The 24326-nt window shown below is 38.2% G+C and overlaps 2 protein-coding genes across 11 annotated transcripts in view; both read right to left on the bottom strand.

Moving 5' to 3' along the window:
* Positions 1-1705: 1705 nt before the first annotated feature.
* Positions 1706-11637, bottom strand: LOC122071844 (CRM-domain containing factor CFM3, chloroplastic/mitochondrial). 10 transcript variants are annotated; one of them, XR_006138296.1, is made up of 14 exons: positions 10346-11637; positions 8752-9232; positions 8525-8655; positions 6880-7230; positions 6577-6733; positions 6196-6488; positions 6043-6102; positions 5815-5910; positions 5088-5239; positions 4517-4771; positions 4062-4114; positions 3863-3922; positions 2172-2420; positions 1706-2060 (listed from the first exon to the last, which is right to left on the bottom strand). XR_006138296.1 is itself a non-coding variant. In XM_042636277.1 (9 exons), the coding sequence occupies exons 1-9, from the start codon at positions 11390-11392 to the stop codon at positions 5141-5143; spliced, it is 2715 nt and encodes a 904-aa protein (XP_042492211.1). In that variant the 5' UTR covers positions 11393-11637; the 3' UTR covers positions 4778-5140. The 10 variants fall into 10 exon arrangements, 1 of the variants encoding a protein (XP_042492211.1); XR_006138297.1 differs by having other exon boundaries at positions 4535-4771; XR_006138298.1 differs by lacking the exon at positions 4517-4771 and adding an exon at positions 3163-3230.
* An 8967-nt stretch (positions 11638-20604) lies between these two features.
* LOC122062677 (histone-lysine N-methyltransferase ASHH2) overlaps positions 20605-24326 on the bottom strand; it is a 58449-nt gene continuing 54727 nt past the window's right edge. Inside the window, exon 18 of the mRNA XM_042626320.1 lies at positions 20605-21982. Within this exon, the coding sequence (XP_042482254.1) occupies positions 20714-21982 (1269 nt within the window). The 3' untranslated portion in view covers positions 20605-20713. The remainder of the gene's footprint in view (positions 21983-24326) is intronic.

Genomic DNA, 24326 nt, shown 5'->3' with positions numbered 1-24326 from the left:
TATCATCTCATGAGTGTTGTAATCTCTGCCTGGACTGAATCTTGAGTACTGTAGTAATAAAAAGTTTATGCAATTTTTTTAGTCATGAGCAGAATAGTCTTCGAATGCTGGTGACAAAAATTCTGTTCCATAGGTGTGTCATTTATGCCATAAGCCATGTCTTTAACCGCACTGGATGCTTAAACAGTTCTCTTCTTTCGCGGAGCATGGGATCCTAAGTGCTGCTTTACAATTAGATTCTCTGCTCCTGGTGAAGACTTGAGGTTTAATTGGGAAGAGTGGGAACTTGAAGTTCAGTTGTTTACTGCCCCATTTTGGAAGACTTTGATGGCCTACCATCTTGACCTTCGAGGAAAGCCCAGGCAGTTGTATGGCGAGTCTTCCCATCTGATTAATCACATTTCAATTTTTGTGTCTAATCTTCGCTGAATCACTGTATGGCCAATTTTGTCAGGACCATTTGTCTTGGTACATTTGGGCTCCGTTTGGTTGCAATGGGAATTTAAAGGGATAGGGAAGTAAAGTTTTCATACTTTAAAAAGAAATGTTTATAATCATTACCCTATGTGATTGTATAAACTACTTAATTTTTTTAACCATATTTAGTAATGAAATATTTTACATGTAATTTTTATTTTACATATATTATAGCAAAGGGTTTTTTTGGATGCAAAATGAAGTGAAATTTTATAACCAAATATGGAATGATTTGAAGTTAATGTTAAAGTCACATGGGTAATGATTACATTAATTTCTTTTTTAAGTATGAAAATTTCACTTTCCTTCCCTTTAATTCCCCTTACAACCAAACATAACCTTGATGGGAAAATGTGATTGGACTGAATTTAGAAGTAGATAATGATATGAAGTGGATGTCCACAAATTTGATTCCAAACATGGATGCCTCATGGAAGATATGTGCAATATCAGGAAAGTTTTCTCTGATGGGTACTCTAGAAAAGCCTTAGTATCTCTTCCTGAAATGGTTGCTGCTATCTGTTCCAATAATGAATCATTGATTTAACTGAATAACTAAATAAAATAGATAGACCTTTCCCTTCTCTCAGTATGTCTTCTCAATTGGAGATCTCCTATATGAGATACACTTCAGTTGACTGAGCCCATTCCCCACCGCCCCCCAAAAAAAAAAAAAAAAAGGGCAAGGTAAAAGCCCTGAGAAAACCAAACTAAAGTTGACAACCAAGCTGCCATACAACGAACAAATAAAGGTCCCAGTAAGGATCAAGGAAGCTATCCCTAACCAGCAATGAAGGAAACCCACCTCCAAAAATAATTCAAAGAAAAAATTATGAGAGGAAGTATCTGTAAGATTTTCATTCCATTTTAACACGGTTGGAATTGCTCAGGACCCTGTATAACGGGCCTCATAAGACCACATACATGGTCAGTGCCTTAGGTCGACATTGACATGGTTATATCGTCTTCTATCATGTCCTGTCCATAGTCTCCCTAGCAAATCCTTATTCATGGAGACTGAAATAAAGGAAAAGAGAAGCTCACACGTTCATCTAAAATGAAGTCATACCAGACATGGGGGTACCACAGGGGCTGGGTTGATTCAACTGTAGCCCCAAGCTAGATGTGGGGTGCTAGACTCAATAACTCCCTCATTTAATGACCAAATATGCTCTCCTCCAGCTTTAAAGCATATTCGTTTTCGTCGAGTTGGCTTTTCCATAACCAATGGTATAAAAATCAGTACATCCAACGACAAAAAATGTTTAAATAGTTGGGTTTGCATCAATCCATCCTAAAAATTCAGAACTAGAATGCAAAAATTACATTTGCAAACTAAAATTATCTAATTTCCATATTCCACAAAACAATTATGGTTATATTTTAACATGAACTTAACATTTTAATGAAACAATGATCAAACAGAACCTAAAGTTGTTAGACATATGTAAGGGGACTTTCATCTCATACATTCCTTCACCAACTGCAGCTCAAGATATATGTGTTGACACGTACAGCTTGCAATGCATAGGAACCCATGGCGGCAGTCATGGTCCTACGAATCATGTAGCTAATATGTTATGCTGCATCAGAAACACAGAGAAAAGGAACTTAAAGCGTAGGCTAAATTAACACAATCCAAATGCAGAAATGAAGGCATAGACAAGACATAGGGTATGATATGGCTTAGTTACCTCTCAATGATCTCTTGCTTCCACCCTGTGTATCCCAGTGGGTGGTAATCAGAAGATGCCATAGACTTGGATAACTAGGTCACTACTGTCCTACAGCCTGTAAGAGGTCCAGTCCAAACCTTTGGCAAGAGAGCTACTCAGTAGTCTTACATATGCCGGTAAAAAGCAGTAAGCAGAATTTACATAGCAGATGTTGTTAATGCACCTCCTGAAACATCCTAGACTTTTTTGCTTGAACACCAAGTGGATCTGTTCAACATTCATCAAAGAACAATATTATTCATTGTAATACTTAATAAAGGCAGAAGGTTTTATGGACAGCCACACCTAACAATGCCATGCAAGGTTCTAAATTTTGAATTTCACTGAGAAAATTTAGACCACTACCAAAACAAAAATGTTTCGACGAAATGGTCGAAGTCCCACAGATATTTGGCCCATTTAATTTTGAATGGCCAAAACCTGGATTTTCACCCTAGAACTTCAGGGATAGCTTGTTGAAGCACGTTTATTGTGGGGGAAAAAACACTGAAAGTAGAATATGCCGTAGCTAACAACATCCTTTCCCTTATATAGTCTATTTTACACATAATTTAGTCCTAGAACACACAACATTCAATTAAAAAAAAAAAAACAAACCAATTGAAATATGCATTAGGAATGAAGACCTAAAAAATTGAAATTGGAAGCATTTCACAATCAAAACCAGGGGGCCTGGGGGGGTTGGGGGGGGAGGGGGTAGCTCAGTTAGCAATGACCAACATATAAAAAAGAAAGTCAAAAAGTGCCATGGTAGACACTTAAGAATTACATTTTACAAATTGGCAACTATTGTCATTCACAATATACATTGACCTACTTTTAATTAAATCCAGTTGTATGAAGTTGTAGATTGGCATATGATGTCTAACATTTAAAAAATTGAACACCAGCCAATATATATTTACCTTATTTTTATGTAAAAATTAATTTCAAGAAAAAAAGGGTTTACCTTCAAATTCAAAATTAGCTCAAATCCACCACAAGATTGAAGCAGCGCTCCAAAGTAGTCCACAAAGCCTTGAACCAACAAAAAATTGAAGGATTTTGGCTAAAAATCCGGCTGTTTCCAGAAACCTCGATTGTAATGTGCGAAAGGGTAAATATAGACGAAATGGTTTGAAATTTTATTTTTGATGAGATAGAAAACTATATTAGTTAAATTTCGACAATATGGTTTGAAATGTTGTATTTAATTAAGAGGAATGTAACGTTTTGGCCGGAATTTCGGTCATTTTGCTGAAATGTTTCAGTGGAACATTGTACTCTGGGTGTTTCGCATGCTATTTTGTTTCATCCAAGGTTGAAACCGAGTTATAGTGCCAAAATTTCGTACATTATGGTACCCTATGTGGGTTGGCAGGCAATTTTGAACATTGGATATCTAGGACACGGTCTGGATTTGGCCATCATGTCAAATTTCAGACTCAGACTTAATTATATAACCTCATGTGTATTGTTATGTACCCTCTCGGTGGTCTTAGGTATTTTATCCTTTATTTTAACAATTGGGCTGAAATTTGGCATGTGAGCAGGGGACGTTGGGGTCTACATGTCCAAATAATTTCAGCTCCATCTAACTTGTCATGTGGCAGAACCAGGTCCCTGTCCATAAACCCACTTAATAATCAAAGAATGGTAGATGCAATTACCTTGGGTTTATGATGATGATCTCTCTGTTGCCAATGCTCTCTACGGTATCCTCAGGTATACTTCCAAAGTTGCATCGAAGAAGAAGGGGAGCATACAATCATCGGTTACAAACAAATAACATCACAGCTTAGTGCAAAGTTGAAGAATGAGGAGAAACTTCTACGGTATTCTGGGAAAGGCTCATATCGTAAATCATACTTTGTATTCATCTTTTGTCATTCCACCACTTCTTACTTCAAGCATGTCCGGATCTGCCCATAAAAAAAGTAGCTAGGGTTTACTACAGGCATTTACAGCTGATGACATAATTCATTAAAATTCATCTAACCAATCGTTAAGCTCCTTAAGATTCAACAATCATTCAGCTTTGGAAGTAAGTCCCTTAAATGGTGATAATTGATCAAATTTGAATTATTCAAATAAAAAATCCTCCTAAAATGCATTTTGATGCATGTTACTAATATTTCTAGCCTGCATTCAAGTTGTCATAACTATGCTATAAGTCCAACCAACCAAGGATAAGGTGGAGACGAGTCAATTCATTGAGGAAAATAAAAGATGCCTAAGAGCCAAGAGTTGGAAAATTGGGACTCACTGTGAAACATTTCCCAATATTAATCACTCCTAAAGATCTTGATTGAAAGATAACTTACCATCATAAATAATCATACCTCTGCGAAGGAGCCCTGCTGAAGAATCATCATTGAATTTGGATGGTCATGACTCCTTTAATGGCATATAGTATAGAATGTCTTTACAACCCAATGGTCACCAGATCATTCAATTTGTTCATCTACCAACTATAAACTCCTCAATTCAAGACAAAACTAAATGCTGCAACACGGTAACACCTTGCAATTCCATATTCACTTTTTCCATTCAAAACACCATGAGTGATTGCTAAAAAGCTACACAGTTGCAGCAAGAAAAGAAACTCTTAAGATGGCTGAGACCAGCTGATATCACTGTTAAGTAGTACATTACAATGATTAAACTCTATTTAGAGCTCTGTATTACATAGAAACCTCAAATTGTGCAAGTAAAAGATGGCAATTTTGGCGTGACACAGAAAACAAAACTCGAGTCAAAGCCCAACATATGAAGTATTCACTATTGTTGAAGTTCAGAGGTCCATAAGATAAATTTGAAATGCTTTTAACTCTTTTCATGATCTCATGCAATCTTCCAGATGACAGGTACAAATGAATTAGTCAATCTTCTTACCCTCTGTCCGATTGCTCTTTCAAGCTCCAATTGGATTGGGTTAGTCATGGGCCTCATGGCATTGATTCCTTGTCAGACAAGAACTCATTTTCAGTGACACAATCCTCATCACCAGCATCATATGTTTCAAGGTATGCCTCTTCATCTTCCTTCTGCATGAAAATGAAGCATATCCAAATTAACACCTATAATTGAAAATAAATTCCTTATGATGCAGGTTTAGTACCCGAACATATCAGGAACATTATATAAGTTGCAAATTACGGTTCAGGACTGGTGACAGGTTGCTTGGGCATAAGCTAGGAACAAAGATCCATCCATGTTACTGGGCATGAAATTTGCTACAGAAAATCAAGGGGAGTGTATCCCATTTCTTTGTGTTCATCCCCTCTTCTACCAAAAGTGTATCAACTTTAAGGCATGTAATTTGTTACAAAGTATCAGTTATACCACCACATTCAGAGTTCTAAGTATGATAAGAACTAGAAAAAATAACAACAAAAGAATTATAAGTTTCCGGTATTTCATAAGTAAATAATGAATTTCCACTCGAAGAAGGATTGACTAAACAGAATGCATGATGGAATAAGTAGTTGCAGGAAGTTCATATGACCAGGAGCAATGGGACTGAGAATTTGAAGCAAGCATGACAACCTGTATATATTCCCACACCTAAGCACCAAAGTCAACCTTTTCCCAGTAAATATAACAGAAGTACATGAAATACCTCCATATCATCATCGTCATCATCAGAAGAATATGCATCAGTAAACCTAGAGTAAAACGATTCATCCCCAGCATCCTTGATAGCGATCATTTGATCCTTCAAAATTAAAGTAGAAGGAAAGAGAAATAGGAAGATGGGAGTGATTAGTAGAAAATTCTCTAGTTTTTCACCACAGTTGGCTTAGGCATCAATTAGTACAAATTATTTTTGAGCAAAAGGAAATCATACTAGTTCGGATTTCAGCATCTCAATTCTATTGTGTAGTTCTGAGATATGATGATTCAGAGCCTGCAAATAAAATTGGAAAAGGAAAATGCATCATCAAAAAAATCAAATTACTATATCATCCCAAGAATAGACATGAAAAAGTTATGGTCTTACCTCACGCCTCTGAAGCTCAATGGATCGGGCTAATGCTTGCCTCTTGGTTAATAGATTCCGGGGCCTCAACGCATGTGGGCGTTGATAGTTCTTTCCACGATAGATGACAATTGCATAACCTTTGGTAGTTTTATCCAAAGAAATTAACAATCCACCACTCTCGGCTTCAAGAGAGATTGCAATATGCTTGATTTGTGCAAAGCTTTTCCCTTTCACAATTAGTTTCACAAGCTCCCGATGCTTCCAGTGCAAGTGCATGTTCTCCACAATCCCATCAAAAATGTCCCTTCTCCCTAGGAAACCAAATACATACTTGATTGCACCTCTAAAGAACCAGTAACCACAGAATGAAAAGGACATTCAAAGGAAAGATAAAATTACCTAGAAGCAAGAAGGGTTTCATACTCAGACCAATTTTATGAAACAAAAATCTCTCCTCATCAGTTATGGTTTCTAAATCAGTGGGGAGCTCTGCTGGCTTCAGAAACTCCTGCACTTTTCCTAAAGCCTTCTCTGCCTTCCTGACTTTCTCTTGTGCCTGGTGTAATAGAGTCAGAACACCCCCCCCACCAAAAAAAAAAGGAGAAAAAAAAAGAGAAAGTGTCGTATTATCGGAATGGGTGATAGCATCCATGAATGAGTGATGGAAGTATGGAACACTATTCTAGCTGTATTTGTACTTACATGATTCATCTTCTTCTCAAGGTAGCTGACTAGTGAAGCATGTCTAGCCAAAGCAGCATCTTTCATCATTTTCTCCATTTCCTCACTGCTAGGTAGATTTTCCCAACGAGCAGCCGCTGCCATGCTCTCCGCTAGGGTACCAGCAACCAATGGACCTCTTGCAGCCTTGACATTTGAAATAATTAAATGCCAAGCCTTCTGTCGTGCTTGCTCTTCCTTATCTTGTTGGAGTTCTGCTAATTTCTGTCTTTCTAACAATGCCTCGGTAACAGAATGGGTCAAGAAGTCATTGCCCCTGTAAAAGACAATATATTCCTTGTTTCTAGAGACAAGTGTCCCCCCAGTTAGGTTCTGCATAAATGAAGTGAAATAAAATTATGTGAGTAAAAAGAGCTTCCCAAAATGCAGTGGCAGAATCAAAGATTTCACAGAATACTGCATATTAGAGCAGTCAAGTGAAGGACAGACTGCATTCTGCAACCTCTACAGCTAAGAATTTTGTAAGTGTGTGAACATCTTGTTTGAAAAACCGAAATGACCACTGAACTTTGGCAGCTGATAATGTAATGACCCGACTTCTTACCCTTGGCATGATATTGTCCATATTGGCCCATGGGCCTCATGGCTTTAAAATGCGTCATACCAAGTTAAGGATGCCGTCCTTTATCAATAGTTCAGGATCATCTCCCTAGCCGATGTAGGAAAGACATGCCCCCTTCAATGCCTCTCCCGTTTCTTGGGCGTGACAGATAAATTGTTAGCTAGGGATGCTAGCTAACAGCATTCCTTAAGAATCCATATAAAGTCTGTGCCACCAGTCCTTGAGAGATTCCACATGCGTAAATACACATGTGTGTCTACACATATATGAGGTGTCTCTTTGCTTATTATATATCTAATGAATTCAGTATCATATTAGTATTCCCCACCACCATCCAAAAAAAGCGTCATTTTACCAGTGCATATGGTTCCTTATAACTGACCCTAGAGATCAGAATGAGAACTAACATATGAAGAAAAAACAAAATACCATAAAGTCAGATAAAACCATGAGATCAAATAAAAAAATTTCCATTTACACCAGTATTACAAGAGAATGAGTTCCATGTGGATTTTTCTAATAAATTGCATCTTGAAAAAGCTTAAGGTATCTCAATTTGTGATGGAAATACTGCAACATGCCCATGAAACAAAAAGAATGGAGCAGGTCTCTTACAAGAACAACATTATTCACCAAGCGGAACACAAATTAGTACATATGCTTAGGGTTTACCTATCATGGAAGATTCCATAGTTTTCATGGCGCCTAGGCGAACCAAGGTGCTTGAGGGGGGGAAAAAATTAAGGTGACACCAGCAAGGCACCAAGTTGCCAATCCAGAAAAAAATCACCTGGATACATAGGCGACGCCTTGACAACTATGGAAGATTCACAGTGAATTTCCATATTTGATATTTATTTTCAGCCAAAGTACAACACCAGGTATATGCCATGACAGTCAACATTTGGATATAATAACTATAAACTTACTCTCAATACCTACCCAAAAAGAAATCTACTTTGCCACCTTTCATGGGTCGAGATTATTGTGCGAAGAAATATTCAACTAGCCTATCCCAGAAGCACAATATCACATATTCCTCACCTTGAGTTCTTCTGCCATTCTCTCATTGCAGGTATTCTGTACACCACGTTTGATGGCTATTTTTGCAATAGCACTCCTTCTCCACAGTTTCACCATAGCCATGGCCAGGCCTTGTAGTTGCCTGTTTCTTCCTACAGAAATTAATTCTCATAAAAAATATGCATTTGCAAATATCATGAAATATTGAGATAAAAAAGTCATAAACACATGCATCATCCGGCACTTACCTAATGCAAAATGAGGGGACACTGTTCTGGCAAGCCTTCTAAACATTGTCATTTCCTTGTCGCGAAGACAATGTCTTATACCATGAGGAAGGAGTCTGAACGGTGGTTTATAGCCATGAACGACCCCAGGAAGCAAGTCTGCATCAACAGGCTGTGGATCACGGCCAGTCCAATCACTGAAACGTGGACCCAGTTCATCTAACAAATTGGTAAGATCACTTCTATCCATGGGTTCATCAGACAAATCAGTAGAGGATACCAAAAGACCAGCCCTAGATGGCTCCTTAGTCTTCACTTCACCATTTACTCTTACATTCACAGAGGCAACTCTCTTTAAATCTCTCGAATTACAGGCAATATTCTGAATAGCTTCATTCTGTTTGCTATAGGATTGCACACAAATAAGCCCATAAGCCATTCCTCTGTACAACACAAGCGAGCTGCCAGACCTCCAGATCACCAAACCTCCAGTTTTACTCTGCTAGAGAATAGAAAGGTTATGCATATCAATGACGACTGGAAGCATACGACAGAGTAGAACAATATGGTGGGGAGGGGGGAGGGGGTAGGGGGGAGGGAGGTCAACTCAGAAGAAGGACATATGTGCATGAAACAAATGCACTGGAAAAAAAATGCAACTTCAGTGATTGGGAAATTGCTGGGAGACTGATTACAGGTTATGAAGCCTTATCCTAAGGCATGTTTCAATGCTCTAATTGAATATTGATGGCTCTATTCTATCTCATAAACTTTCAGCAGATACAGGAGGCTGTATCCAAGATCCCCTTTGGGCATACCTGGTGCACAAGGCTCTCCCGCATGTGAGAGGTCCGGGGGGGACGAGAACTACGCAGCCTTACCCCGAGAATGTCGACAGGCTGTTTCGACCTCTTGACCACCAGGTCGCAATGGTTGTACCTTTACCATTGGACCAAGGGCGTGTATCCAAGATCCCCTACAACAATTAATTGCTGGCTTCATAATAATCAATTGATAACACTACCCATACAGTAGTAGCAACATGGGGGCAGGGGTGAAGGAAGACGTTAAGCTGGCTATATATCAAGGTACTTTGGCCCTCTGTACTTGCTCATAGCATAACTGATTCCCTATCCACAAAAAAAACTAATTATGAAAAAGAAGGCAGAAAGCCTTCCCCCAAGAGAGATCAAATTCTGTCAGATAACTGTCTTCTCTATTAGCATCACAGATGAGAAATTTTCATCATGTACATAGAGGCCAAATTGCAACTGATCAGCTAAGGCTGCAGCCCCTACATGATGGGATATGAATGGGACTTGCAGTGTGAAGACCTAGGCTCGAGTTTTCAGAACAACCACCTTGGCCAAAAAAAAATAATAATAAATGCTAGAGTTAGGACCGTTTCCAATCCACCACTCAGGGGACCCTGTGAAGGTAAGACTTGCACCAGGTTACAACAATTAAATTAGACTTTTAGTATCTTCCAAGGAAGGGAATAAGGCTTGCTTATTTAATCTTCTACCTTTAGGGGAAAGAGAAAGAGAGAGAGAGACGGTAATCAACGACCAAGGAAGACATGAACCATGGGAAAAATTCCAATAAACACACTTACCTCTAAAGCATCATGGATCTTTTTCATGTTAAGTGCAGGCGGCCCTTCAAATTTTAGTTTCACCACTTCATCTTTTTTCCACTTTTCATGAATGAAATCCACCAAAGCCCGAGTAACACCTGCTGCTCCAACTTTTATCCTCTCCTTCATCCCCAAGGCCAAATTCTTCAGCCTTCGCAATTCAGCTTCAGGAACCTTTTTTTCTGCCAGTTTGGTGTGGCTCCTTCTCCACCTGCCCTGGTCAATAGAGTCTGAACGTTTTTTCCTCTCCCATGGTAACCGAATCAGGTCCCTATTATCACTTGAGCCAACTCGAACGTCAATACTTTCATTGGAAGCAGACAGCTCCTCACTAAAGTCATCCACTTCCTCCTCTACTAGACGAATCGGGGATGCATCAACATTAGCAACAGAACCCAGAATTTCGCCACTTCCTTTTTCTTCCTCAAGACCTCCGTTGTTCTGGGTTACAGTCATACTAGGGCCATTTTTTTTGGAAAACTCGGGGATTTCAGTCAATTCTCCCAAACCACTCAACGTGCTCTGATCAATTTCAGTTGCAGCGTAGGAATTTGTTCTTCTGGGTTTGCTCCCATGAGTCCAGGGAGCTGAAACTGAGCGATTCCCGAAAGCAAAACCCATTGAGTCAGCCAGCTCCGGTTCTCCTCCTTTTTCTTCCACTTCTGGTTCTCCCTCCTCCTCCTGTTGTTGTTGTTGGTCTTCTTCTTCTTGCCATGGAAACTTAGCTCTCTGAGAACCAATTTTCTGAGACCATCGATCACGAATTTGCTCATAAAAACTGGGTTTTAGCTTTCTCTTCTTCCTTTTGATCTTGTAGGTGAATTGGGTGTTTTCGGGTTCTTCAGTTTCATGTTGGATTGTTTGGTTAGAACAGAACGTTTGGAGCCTGAGGGTTCTAAAACCACACAACGAACATTTTCTGCTTTGAGGATTGTAGAAGGAAAATGAAAGATGAGAATGAGGAGGAGGAGGAGAAGCAAGAAAATAGGAAGGAAATATGTGCCGCGACAAGAGAGAAATATCCATGGTGCCTGGTGAGCGAGCGATGGCTAAATCATCCTACAAGCGCCAGCCTATGTAGACGTTCTGTTCTACTGAACGCCTGAACCAGATAGCCATGGTAGTGAACTACTACATTATTTGAAATATTAGTAGAGTATCCCATCAATTTTATACCCAAAAGAAAAAATAGTAGAGTTTCAATTCAAGGATACATTACCTATATTTTACCCAAAACGAAAAATTCAAGGATATGATTTCCGTTCCTAAGTTGGATCAGACAGCTTTCTCAAAGCTTTAACTGGTGTGGGAATGCATTACCCAAAAAAAAAAAAAAAAACTGATGGGGGATGTGATTAAGAGCCCGTTTGGCATCTCTAAAAAAAAAAAATGTTTCTACCGTGAGAACGAAAAAATAGAATCTTGCGTTTGGTGTGTGTGTGTGTGTGTGGTTTTTGGTTTTTTTTTTCTAAACGAAAAGTGAGAAAAAAGCGAAATCTCTCTGATTTGATGAAACACCCAAGAGGTTTCCGTCGGGGGTGTTTCATTTTAATATAATAGAATTTGGAACTATCATTCTTGATAGTTGTTATCTCTAGTGGAGTCTGCGCATAGAGAGTGGAGAGAACAGGAGCTCGCCCCCCTATGAAATCAACTGCAGGTAACTTTCGACTCTTCACCTTCTTTTCCTTCATCTTCTTCTCTCTTCTTTTTCTTTTGTCCTAACTACTTCTCCTTCTTCTTCATCTATTGTAATCACAGAGCAAGCAGGAAGGGATTTAGGGGTTTTTTCAAGTGATTATGACTGATTCCATATCCCAGAGATAAACATCAATTATGGAGTTCAAATCTTTATTGTTGCATGATCCAAATTCTGTCTCTAAAAATTGTAGAAGTTCATTACCCTTTTTTTTTCTTCTGAAGTTAAAAGAATAATAATTCACAAACATGGTTTCAAAAATCGGAATGAAATCGGATTTGGATCGATGAAATCGGCCCTAATTGATTTGACTGATTTTTAGTTGATCACGCTCGTTGGATCGGATTTCTCTATGGTTCAGCATGCTACGCAACGTAGTAGATCCGGCAGTTGAGAGCATAGTTAGTAAAATATACGTATTATATACGTATAATACGTGCATCCGAACGTTTAATTCATAAGTTCCTAATTTGGCGTATCAATCTAAAAAAAAACGCTTTAATACGCGGATTTTAAAGATAACTATATTATACACGAATAATACTCGTATAATGCGTTACATACTCAATAAAACTTTTGGGTTTAAGAAAAAAATAAAAAAGAGATTAATCTGTATGGGCCAAATCCTGATTCCCAACCCTTGTCTTCTATCAGGAACCCTAATCGATCGAAACTATAACCCTTCATCTTCCCTTATCTAAGTAAACCAAAAAAAGGAGGAATCTTTGCCCTAGTGACCCCTAATCCTTCATCTCCGTTCTCAGCGGCCAATGACCGAGGGCGATAGGTAAGACATCAATACCCCTTGCTCTCATTCTCTTCTCCATTTCTCTTGACATCGATTGTTGAAAACCCAATCAACCCTTCTTCTTCTCCATTTCTCTTCCCATTGATAGTTGAAAATCCAATCAAGAACGATTGTATCTGCAAATAATTTTTAACGAGAAGCAAGAAAGATTCAAAAGAGATGACTCACATGAACAAAGATGGCTAAGGGTGGGATTCTCCAAAAGGGGTTGAAATGAAAGCCTTTCTAGGAAATTTAGCATACAATCGCTATTTGAATTAGACTGACAATTATTTACAAATATAGTTGCAGTCGGACAATGTGAAGAATTAGAAAGAGGGAAATGACATGGGTATTCTCCTCCCTCTGATCTTACAATACTGCATCTGAGAAATCAAAGGAGTTGAAAGGAGGAGGTTCTTGAGCCTTAAAATTGATCCGTGACCGGTCTTAGATTGTAGCCCCATGAAAATTTCAAGAAAATTCAAACGCATCTCTGGGATGAATGATTGTAAATACTTATTCTCTATCTTCTTGAACATTGTTTTCTTACCAAGAAGAAGAAAAGAACATGTAAAAGTTATGAGACGAGATGTGGTTTGATTCTCCTCTTAGTTCTTACTACCATACCCTTTTTAGAGGTTAAATGTAATTAATATTAAATGTGAAAATTCAAAAGAATGGGAAATGATTTCAAATTGAAGAATCAGATTGGATTTTAATGTTCATAAAAACATGGTAGATTAGAATTTAGTTTCAAACAATCATTTTTAGTCCCGGATTTTTACAGAGCAATCATATTAAACACATATTAAACGTGTACCATATCATTGCCATACGCTTTTTGTTGCATCGGATTTTTTTGAAACGTATTACTACCGTATGATCTATTTAATTGCCGCACGTATCCGTTCCTGAACTTACTAACTATGGTTGAGAGCACCCAGGTACACACCCCAACACCCAAGCGCACATCTTCAGGCACCTCAAGGAACTCCACACTCGTTTGAGGCCTATTTTGACTTATGTTGATTTAAATCGGAATTGACATTAACCCGATTCAGTATCCGATTCCATTTTTTCAAATCTGGCCACAACTATCCTTTATTTTTTTAATGCTAAATGATCATTTGTATTAAAAACCAACGGGGAAAAAAAAAACATAGAAAATATGGGGGAAAAAAAATCCTCAATGGAAGAAAGCACGACTAAATTCCCACCTTTGGCATTACCATTAGCAGGAGAAAAGGAAGCTCATAAAATCAAGAAAATCGGAAACGAGGTCTCTATTGTACATTCATCCACGACTCCTCTTGAATCGAAGCTGGAAAAGAAATCTCTTCTATAGATAACCCACTTCTAGTTGCTAGTTTTGCCAAGCAATCAGCTATAGGATTAGCCTCTCTGTAGCAATGAGTAAGTTTCCATTGTATAGAGAATAAGAAAGGCAGCAACAAGAGCCAATCTTGTCTTATCCACTAGAAAATGGAGGAACGAACTTCATAAGAGTCGTAAACTCGGACGTCCTGAGTTCGACTCCCACTTGGCATACCTTGGGCCACTCACATTAGGGTGTTTAGTGCTCTTCACTGCTTTCAGTGAAAGTTGAATGGTTCTCATTCAACCCAGTATGACCCGGTCCATGCAATTGTGGGGTCAGTATGGGCCTGCGGGACTAGTCAGGCCAAAGGCCTGGGTACCCGTTGTTAGAAAAAAAAAAGAGGAACTATACATAGCCACCGTTACAGATATTGAGTTGCTTTTGAATACCCATATCTTTTTTTTGTTAACCGAGGTGTATGGGCCAGGTTACACTCACCTCGACTAAAACATGAAAGTCTGCCTGATAATTTGATGTTACTCCCATAAATGAGCAAAAAGATGAAACAACCTTTCCATTTTCATCCCTGAAAATACCTCCCACTCCAGCATCCCTTGGTTCATTAACTTATCTTTGGTGATGGTGTCAGATTGTATTACCTTGTAAGTTGCACTTGCGCTTTAGATAAGGAGAGAGTTTTCCATGACAGTGTGAGGGGGATGGGGATGGGGAAGGGGAAGGGGAAGGGAGGGAGGGGTTAGGGGAATCTCTCATGCCATTCTAATGGTAGCACGGAGAATGATATCATTCACATAAAACCCACATGGTCACATAAAGGGAGACACCTTGTGAAAGGGTGGCAACACTCATGTCATGGGAAATTTTTCCCCTCAAAAATAACATCCCCAATAGGATTTAGTGTTCCCACATTCATGGTCAAGGGTGACTGATGGGTGCAGATGATATTGACAAGGCATCGTGCAAGGGGTAATTTGCAAAATAAATCCCTAATTTGCACTCAAATTGTAAGTTTCTAAATAAATAGACATTCTCAAGGGAAAAAAATTAGTAGATTTCCCCTCACGGTTTCATTAGATTTTACCCCTCCCTTCTATTCACTAACAAGATTTTGTCCTATAGGAGGTCATGACTATGCCCTTGACAAGAGAAATACACAACTCAATGCCTTATATACAATGGCTCAAAACAAAAGGAAATTGAATGGTAGAAGTTGTTTGAAGTATCTCATAAGAACACTCCATCCTAACCTTCTTAGCTTGAACACCAAGAAGATTTGTTCAACATTCATCAAAGAACTCATATTGTTTAGATTAGTATTTTATAAATTTATATCAATTAATTCACAAAAAAATAAAAAAAATGTAATTGTTTCTGATTTATAATCATGGAAGAGTTGATGCACATACCCTAGTTTAAGGCAATAAATTCCGTAAGGTACCATTGGTTATTTTGCAAATCACATACCATGATAAGGGGAGCCTTCAAGATTTTTTTTAAATAAATAAGTGACATCACAAATTAATACAAAGCCTTTGGTTACTTAACGATCCCATCGATCAATTTGTCTTTATTGCATATATTTTCTTCCATTCATAATTTTGCACTTTCCTGATGGATGAAATCTGTTTCTAAACCTTATCATGAAACGTTGCCTCATCTTGAGTGGAAGTCCGCTATGGATGTACTATTTTGTTGTTAGACATCAACTCTGGTTGAACTCCCTCTAGGTAAGGATCTAGTGAATTCTCACTGGTTTTAGGACATTAAGTATATCTAGGATGGATTTTTTGAATGGCATAAAGCTTGTTTGGTGGCTAAGGGGTACGCTCAAGCATACGATGTTTGATTATTTTGAGACATTCTCTTTTGTTGCACATTTGAATTTTGTTTGTGAATTTATTTGCTTGGTTGTTAATCTTGACTGGCCTTTATATCAACTTGACATAAATGATGTATTTTTTTATGGTGATTTGTTTGAAAGGTGTATATGGAGCAACTTCATGGTTATGTTACGTAGGAGGAGAATGAAAGAAAAGTGCGTAGGCTTCATAATGTAATTTATAGTTTGAAACAATCACCCAAATTTTGGTTTGATAGATTCAATAAAGTTGCAACTGGTTGTAGGTTTACACAGTGTCACTTAGTGTTTGTTTGTCGTCAAAATTCCAAGGTGATAGTATTGTTTGTTTATGTTAATCACACTATCATTTATGGCAACTATTTATCTGGAGTTGCATATAAAAAAATAAATAAATATTACAACAACATTTTCAAATGAAGGATTTGGATGCTCTCAAGTATTTTCTAGGTATTATGGTTGCTCGCAAGAAGAAGGGTATTAGTCTTTTTCAGAGGAAATATGGGCTTAACTTTCTGTCTAAGATTGGTATGTTAACCACTAAACCAGTTGATGCTCCCATCAATCAGAATTCGATGATAAGCATCGGTATAGATTTATAAATTTACTAAATTTATTTATCCATTGTGATTGGACCCAACATATCTTTGTAGTATGTGTTATAAGTCAATTCATGGAGACACCTAAACATGTCCATTGGGAGAAAATGTGTAGTATTTTGAAATATCTCAAGGGTACTTCAGTAAAAAGGTCATGATGCTAATTGGGTTGAAGTTGAAGGAAATAGGAGGTCTACCACTGGTTATTGCATGGTCTTGGTAGTAACCTTGTGAGCTGTAGGAGTTAGAAACAAATTACAATGGTGAGATCTAGTGTTGAAACTAAGTATAGAGCTATGACTCATGTTGTAGCTGCGCTGATATGGTTAAAGTAACTTCTTCATGAGCTTGATTTTCCCACTAATAAAGCCTATCGGTATGTATTGTGATAAACAAAGAATATTTCTATATTTCTAATTATAACAATGTCTTCTATGAAAATACTAAACATAATGAGAGTGATTGTCATTTCATGCAGGATATTGTGATGAGGAAACCGATCTATACTCATTTTGTTAGTTTTGGAAGTCAGCTTAGTTATAGTCATATTTATATTCTTAACTTGAGGAGGAAAAACCACAAAGCAAAGGGGTTTGTTTTAGTTATGGATCTTCTTTCTTTCTCTTATTCTTCTTACCTGTGCAAGCGTTGGTTTATGGTTTCAGATCTTGTCACACAAGATAGAGGAGAGACCTCTATAGTACCTTGTACATGGCCTATATGCTAAATTGTTCCAACAATTTCCTACTTCAAGCATGTACGGATCTGCCAAAAAGCTTTACTGTTTGATCCCAAGCATCAAAATTAAGCTAATTATTCACTAGTGATGATCTAAGTAATCTTAGAGCTTCTAGAGATTAGGTAAAACTAACCATTTCAAGTTCCAACCACCGGGCCCAGCAAAATGAGCATACACTTCATTCTATTCAGCTTGTGAGATAATGCTATTTGAGTGGAAATAAAAAAAAAAATAAAAAGAGTCCACATTTCAATATGGCATATTGGATTTCAAACACAAAGAATGTGACCTTAGTTGTAACTAATTGATGTACCTTTCCCATGAATCACCAATGTCATTAGTAGTTCTCCAGTTGTTTCCTACCTTAGCACCCCATAGGGCAGGATGAATGTCCTCCCTAATCAAAATGATGGAACAAAGGAAAATTCAGATAAAAACTCAAAAAACAATAATTCTTTGGAAAATTATTTTATATAAACTCTTATGTAAAAAAGAAGGGAAAAGAGAAGTTGAGATTTTTTTTTGCTAATGATAGGTATCCAGGCCTTTGGGTTGACTAGTCTCATGAGGCATACTGCCCCCGTAACCGCATGGATCGGGTCATACTAGGGCTGAATGAAATTAACTTTCACCGAAAGCAGTGAAGAACACTAAACAATTCTGTGTAAGTGAATCCTAAAGAGGTAAAATGAGTCGAATACAGAATCACACGCTTCTTGAGGCGAAGGTCCCTTATCAACTCTGCTACCCCTTTGGGTTGAAAAGTTAAAATTTTCCACTATTCATTGTAACGGGAAAAAAAAAGGGGAAAAAATTTTAATGGAAGTAAAATTTTCTATGTTGAAGAAGTTTATGACACAACGAAAAAAAAAAAAGGCTGTATAGGAAAAAAATATCTCCAATTTAATGCATATAGATTTTCAAAAACAGCATATTTAGCCTGCAAATAGCAATAAGTGGAAGGAAGTACCCATTTTTTGAATACAAATAAAAGATATAGAATGAACCTTATCCAAGAAGCAAATGTTTTTGTTTATTGTTTTTCAAGACCAAGCATGCATAATAGCTGGGGGAATATTTTACAACCATGAACCTTAGCTTTCAAGTCTTATTCATGATTAGGAAACCAGATTAACAAATAAGTTCATGAGAAATCAAAGGAAAAAAGGACACCAAATAGAAATGGAGACTGGTTGGCCTAATTACATCAGTGAAAACTATAATTATATAGCGCGTGGTGGATAGGTAGTGGATGAAAGTTTATGAATAAGTAGACCTCTTAACGTCCCTTATTCATATGTCCAAGTTCTTCGGTCCAGTCGAAGTTGGTTGCATGGCAAAACAAAGCATTGAAAAATGCACGATTATCAAAAGGAGCACCGTATCACAAGGGGATGCAATGGTCATACCGGGGAGGGCATGCTGTTAGAGAGAAAAGGGCGTTGAGACAATCAACCTATGGAGATATAGCTTCTTACTCAACCTAAAGAGAGAAAAAGGAGAGCAGAACTGTGTATTTTGTAACTTTGACCGAGTCATGTTTAACCTTGAATGCTATTAACAAATTCTACAGCAATAGTCCCTCAGACTCGGAGATGAAAAGGCAAATGCTTTAATTTAAAGTTGTGTGGAAAAGATGGCTGAATTTGAAGCTGAAATTGAACACAATGAATTTAGATCATCTCCTAGATATCCGATGGTCAAAGTCGTCATACCGTTCTTCCATGTGGCAAAACATATGCACTCACCCACCACTACCGTTTGCTGGTTGCCAATTACAACTCTTTCACCGATGAGCTGGGAAAGAAATGGAAAAAGGGGGTAGAAGAAATAGAGGAAACTTATTGAATTATCAACTGCCTAGCCAATACATCATCTGGCAATGAGTGAGAGAGCGAGAGAGAGTACCAATGAAGATCTTAATCTATCCATTCACTCTCTTCTCTCATACAACGCGCACACACTATTTTTTCAGCAACAGTTGATTAAAAAGAGACGAAGAAGAAAGATGGGAGGGAAGAGAGACTTCAAGGACTTATGAGAACAGAAGTGAATAATTTTTTAAGGAATCTTGTTAAACTAAAGCCTAAATGATTCTTATCTTGTGAAACTTATTTATGAGCGAATAGAAGGGAGAATCTCATGTATGGAAACTTTTAAGATGTCCAATTGCCGCCTAGATCTTTGTGAAATTCCAATTTATTTTGAATATTTTCTAGTTAGTTTTAGCATAAATTGTACTTCCATATGCATGCACACCACGGGTGTAACCGTTTTGACATAATCATTGAGCAGATTAGCAAGTCTACACAAATCATAAATAGAAAGATCCCTGTTTATTAGACCTAATAAAACTCAGAATGGCAGTTCGTAAGTCATATTAATGCTAAGTTCCTCAATTTCCGACACTCAAGACACTTACAGCAGCAAGGTTCAGAACATGTTAACTAGTGTAATTTATTTCTAGTAATAAAAAGTTGAAACTTGAAAGTGTTTAACCAAGCAAAGAACCACAAACCTGACTTTAGAACCTGATGGAAAACACCATGAAGCTTGAAACTTGAATCCATGAGACCTGAAATCTGAGAGCTTAAAGCATGAAACTTGATACCATGAATCAAGAAAATCTGAATAAATGAAACTCATCAGGAAGACCTTGAAATCTACAACCAATGAAATACAATTGAAACATAGTGTGAATAGGGATTATTAAAAGCCCCATACAAGATGGGCCACCAAATTTGATATGTGACCCATCTAGGTAATCTTCTGGCCAGCAAATAAGTTGTGGTGCAAACCTTCTCTGAAATAATAACCATAAGAAAAAGAAAAGATCCCAAGATTTATTTACATGATTGCAAGTCTTGTTAATACCAAGCAAAAAAAAATGCATTCTTAAGTACTCAATAGAACCATCCCAGAATTCTATGGTTCGTAAAGGAAAACAACACATTAGTTTCTAGTCTCATAAAAAGAGAGAATGAGTATCATAAAAAAGGCTAAGAAATTTGGGCAAATGTTTTAATTCCATCAACCAAGTATATGTTGTATATTGTTATACTGTCTTAGGTAGAATAATGATACACATTCAGAAATATCTTACCACTTGTAGGGGTTTAATGGATGGATTGATAGCCAAGGAAGAAAAAAAAGCATCAGATTGGAGTAACTGCTGATCTCAGCTGTTGGTGTTTGATATTGACTGGTCAAGTAATGGAATTGAATTGGATATATGCATTGATATAAAGCCTGTGCAATAAAGAATTAAAATACAAAAAAGGGAAGAAAGGAAAGCCTATGGCTTCACATAGCTTTCGTTTAAATCAATGATGATGTTGGTGTGGTTTATGTTGATAGGAACAAGACCTAGCATTCTTGCCTTCGTTGTTTACATCTTGTGAACAACAATGACCCCCACCGTCATTTGCTACATTTCCTACAACTACACTGCGAACTCCATTTCTTGAGTTGTCCCAACCATTCCTTCTCCAGGGTGATCTTGGGGTTGCATGGTCATCCCACTTCCGGTACCTCTTCCCTAAGCCATATGATGAACCCCTCCCTCGTTCAACTGCATCCTGGTTATTCTCTCTGGTAACTGGCGCATCTGGTCTAGCCCCTGATGTACTTGGAACGCTTGGATCCATGTTATGGGCTGCCACATGGTGGCTGGGTAGTTGAACTGCTTCTACATGTCCATCCATCACCACAGGATCAGGAGCAGCTGGTGAGGGTAGAGGGTTGCTTTTTTCACGTGGAAATGGAGGTAATGGTGGGAAGGGATGGAAAGGAACACCTGGTGCGATGGACCAACAGTCAATGGTTTCTGGCTGGAGCATCCCCAACTGCAGCACAAGGGGGAACGGAATACCATATGACACAGGCAAGTGAGAAAGGAATTTCTCCTGGGGAAGCCCTGTAATCACTTCAAAACCACAATTTGACGGGCTAGCAATTTGTGTGGGAAGACTGGCAGTTATAGTTGTACCAACATTGGATGGACTTGCAGGACCATTAAGATAAGATGCAAAGCCAGGTGGCACATCTTCTTCGATGTGTTGCACTGCATCAATCCTAGCTGAAACTTCATTCTGCTGAGAAAGATTCTCAACACAGCCACTGCATGTCTTCTTTTCTCTGTTCACGTCAATTACCTGGTCCAGCACTGGATCACTGATCTCAAGCTTCTGTGGGCTTGAATCCATTTTCTGTCCTGAATTTGGCTCAATTTTCTGTTCTCCAATATGCCGAGGGGATGGATCATCTTTTGTCTCTGCAGGCTGATCCCAGCGACTTTTACGCTTGCGTTTCCTTGTCCCACTAGCTGGACAGCTGCCAACAGCAGGCTCGGAACTGCCCTCCTGTGTACTAGTTTCAACAGGAATTGGCACAACTGTTGCTTGGCTAGCACAATTAATTACTTCTGTGGGTCTTACACCTGGATCTTGCCAGCGTTTATATGATGGTGCAAACCAATTGCTGTTTGGTCCACTTTGGGGTTCCAACTTGCTATCATCTCGGTCGAAGTAGTTAAACCTTCTGCTGTAACGGCGAATCCATCTATCTCGGAAGGTTCTTGCAATTTGATGAACCTGATGGTGCTCAGTATTAGTTAAAAAAAATGGAAAAAAAAATAAAAAGCTAAAGAACCAGAATAAAATGTTTTGTATGCAAGAATGCTAACCAATATCTAATCTAAAGCTACAATAGAGCAACATGTACCAAAACATAAAACCCAGATGTAAGTGCCAAAACAATGCAAAGGATATGTTCAATCTCAAAATAAATCAAACAAGGATGTAGCATAGGAAGAAGCAGTACGTTGTTGTATTATAACTTTATACGTTAGTTAAAAAAAAAGTTGGAAGTCATACTGGAATATGAAATTTTCACAGGCCTTCTTGTGAAAATCTGTCTACTGTCCCCTAAGCTACTTGCAACGAACATAGAGACCCTTATTGCATTGATAAAGGAAAGATGTCAGAATCTGACATCAGTACTGGGGCCAAATGAAAGGTTTGCTTGTAGTAATGGGGTCACGGGTGAAGGTTTGGTGACATCATCCTCAACTTAGCTGAAAGGTTTGGATTTCATTATGGTATGAATGATGACAATGAAGTTGTGTCATAATGTCATTCGTATCTCCTGTAATACTTGGCAACTTAGTTGCTCTCATCCCTGGATGCATCCAGGCATCACTGCATTAAGGATCAGGCAAACCTAATAGGGCCCTAGAGTTACCCTAAAACCAATTCAGTCTTGAATACAGGCAGGTCAAAGGGAAAAGGTGACAAGGAAGAGTTTGTGGTACATCTACAATTCTTTCCTGCACAACACCAAGGCCACATGAATGGATGAAATGATTAATCTGGACAATCCAATTGCAGACCACCTTGACTGGCCATACAAGCCTGCTTTCGGAGCAATTGCTACAAGAATAATGCATCTACGGCCCCGCTAGAGGTGAATTGTCAGAATATAAAATGGGTACTAAGTGACAGATTTGCAAAATCTCAGATAATAAAATTCAGAAACTCATCAGTTTATTTAAATTGTCATGCATAAGAATCATTCTATTGGATTAACTACATCAACTGAAACAACAAAAATAAAGCATCGGGTCCTGAAAGAAGACCGTACAGCACAACAAACCGCTAAACCATGTGCGTGATTGCTCACCTATCATGAGCTTGATTTGTGCTCTAAGACGGTTTTGTCCGATCTGGCAAAGCTGTTTCAGGCATATACATGAAATACCCTATTACAAGTTGGGATCTTTTTTTACAGTCCAACTTCTGGCCTAAATGCTGAGTAAGACAGAGATAAAAGGATTAAAGGAAACTCAGACCTTTCTTTTACTCAACCAACATGAAGCCAAGGTTCATAAATCATGTGCAACAGGGCCATAGCGATTGCATCCATAATGCAAATTTATGCATCTTATAAAATTTCAGGTGTCTTGTGTGTGGACCTATTGGTCGAAGTTGACAGTAGGCTCCTCCACCATCACCCATTAGGCAACTACCCTCTTATTTTTGGGAGCATGAATTACTGCCCTCCTTTCTTATCTCCTCTTTTCTCTTATTTGTTTAAACACAAGACACACCTCACCACCTCCACACCCCCCCCCCCAAAAAAAGAAAAAGAAAAGCAAGACGACCACAGAGAGAGAGAGAGAGAGAGAGAGAGAGAGAGATCCTATTCTTCCTTAATTACCAATGTGTCAAGGCAAATATCTTATAGACCATACCCATTTAGATCCAAATTTTTCTAAGAAAAAAGAAACCACCATGGTAACTATCAACCGAAAGGAAAAAAAAAACCCCTTAGTTCTTTCAAGTTTCAACTAGCAGTTTGTCCCACTCTATATTCATCATACATAACCAGATGGGCAAAGAAACTAATAAGATGATGCTCATGTGGTCTCTATACAAACACTAATATCGTAGTATGAACCATTGAACAGGATTCAAAATGGTAGACCATTGAGCCAGACTCAAGTTGTTCGGTCAACATGTTGATTTTTAAATCGGGCATTGGATTAGAGTGCTTCGTCGACTACCCTACACAGATCAGTTCGTTTTGGTCATTACATCAATACTAGTTGAGTCTTAAATCATTTTAGCGACCTAAAACACATTCTAAGTCGCTCTTTTTTGGCTCTAAACTGAAGAGTCATAAGATTTCTCTAAGGCTGCAATAATGTGGACTGTTTTCTTCTCTGCTTTTCTTTAAATGTATTTTTTTATAAGCTCAAATCTTCTTCTTTCACCTTTTCAAGCCTAAGTCATAGATTATTGTTGAATTTAGTGCCTAGTGCTAAACTCTAAAACCGATAGGGGCCAATAGGGGTATTTTGGGTCCCATTGGCCCCCATATTTCTATGATATGGTTTTTCTTGTAATTGGGCAATGGGGGTACTATTGTCTATTACTT

The sequence above is a fragment of the Macadamia integrifolia genome, chromosome 2, assembly GCF_013358625.1.
Source record: "Macadamia integrifolia cultivar HAES 741 chromosome 2, SCU_Mint_v3, whole genome shotgun sequence".
NCBI classification, from domain to species: Eukaryota; Viridiplantae; Streptophyta; class Magnoliopsida; order Proteales; family Proteaceae; genus Macadamia; species Macadamia integrifolia.
The sequence above is the reverse complement of the archived record's forward strand: the minus strand, read 5'-3'. Positions and strand labels throughout refer to the sequence as shown.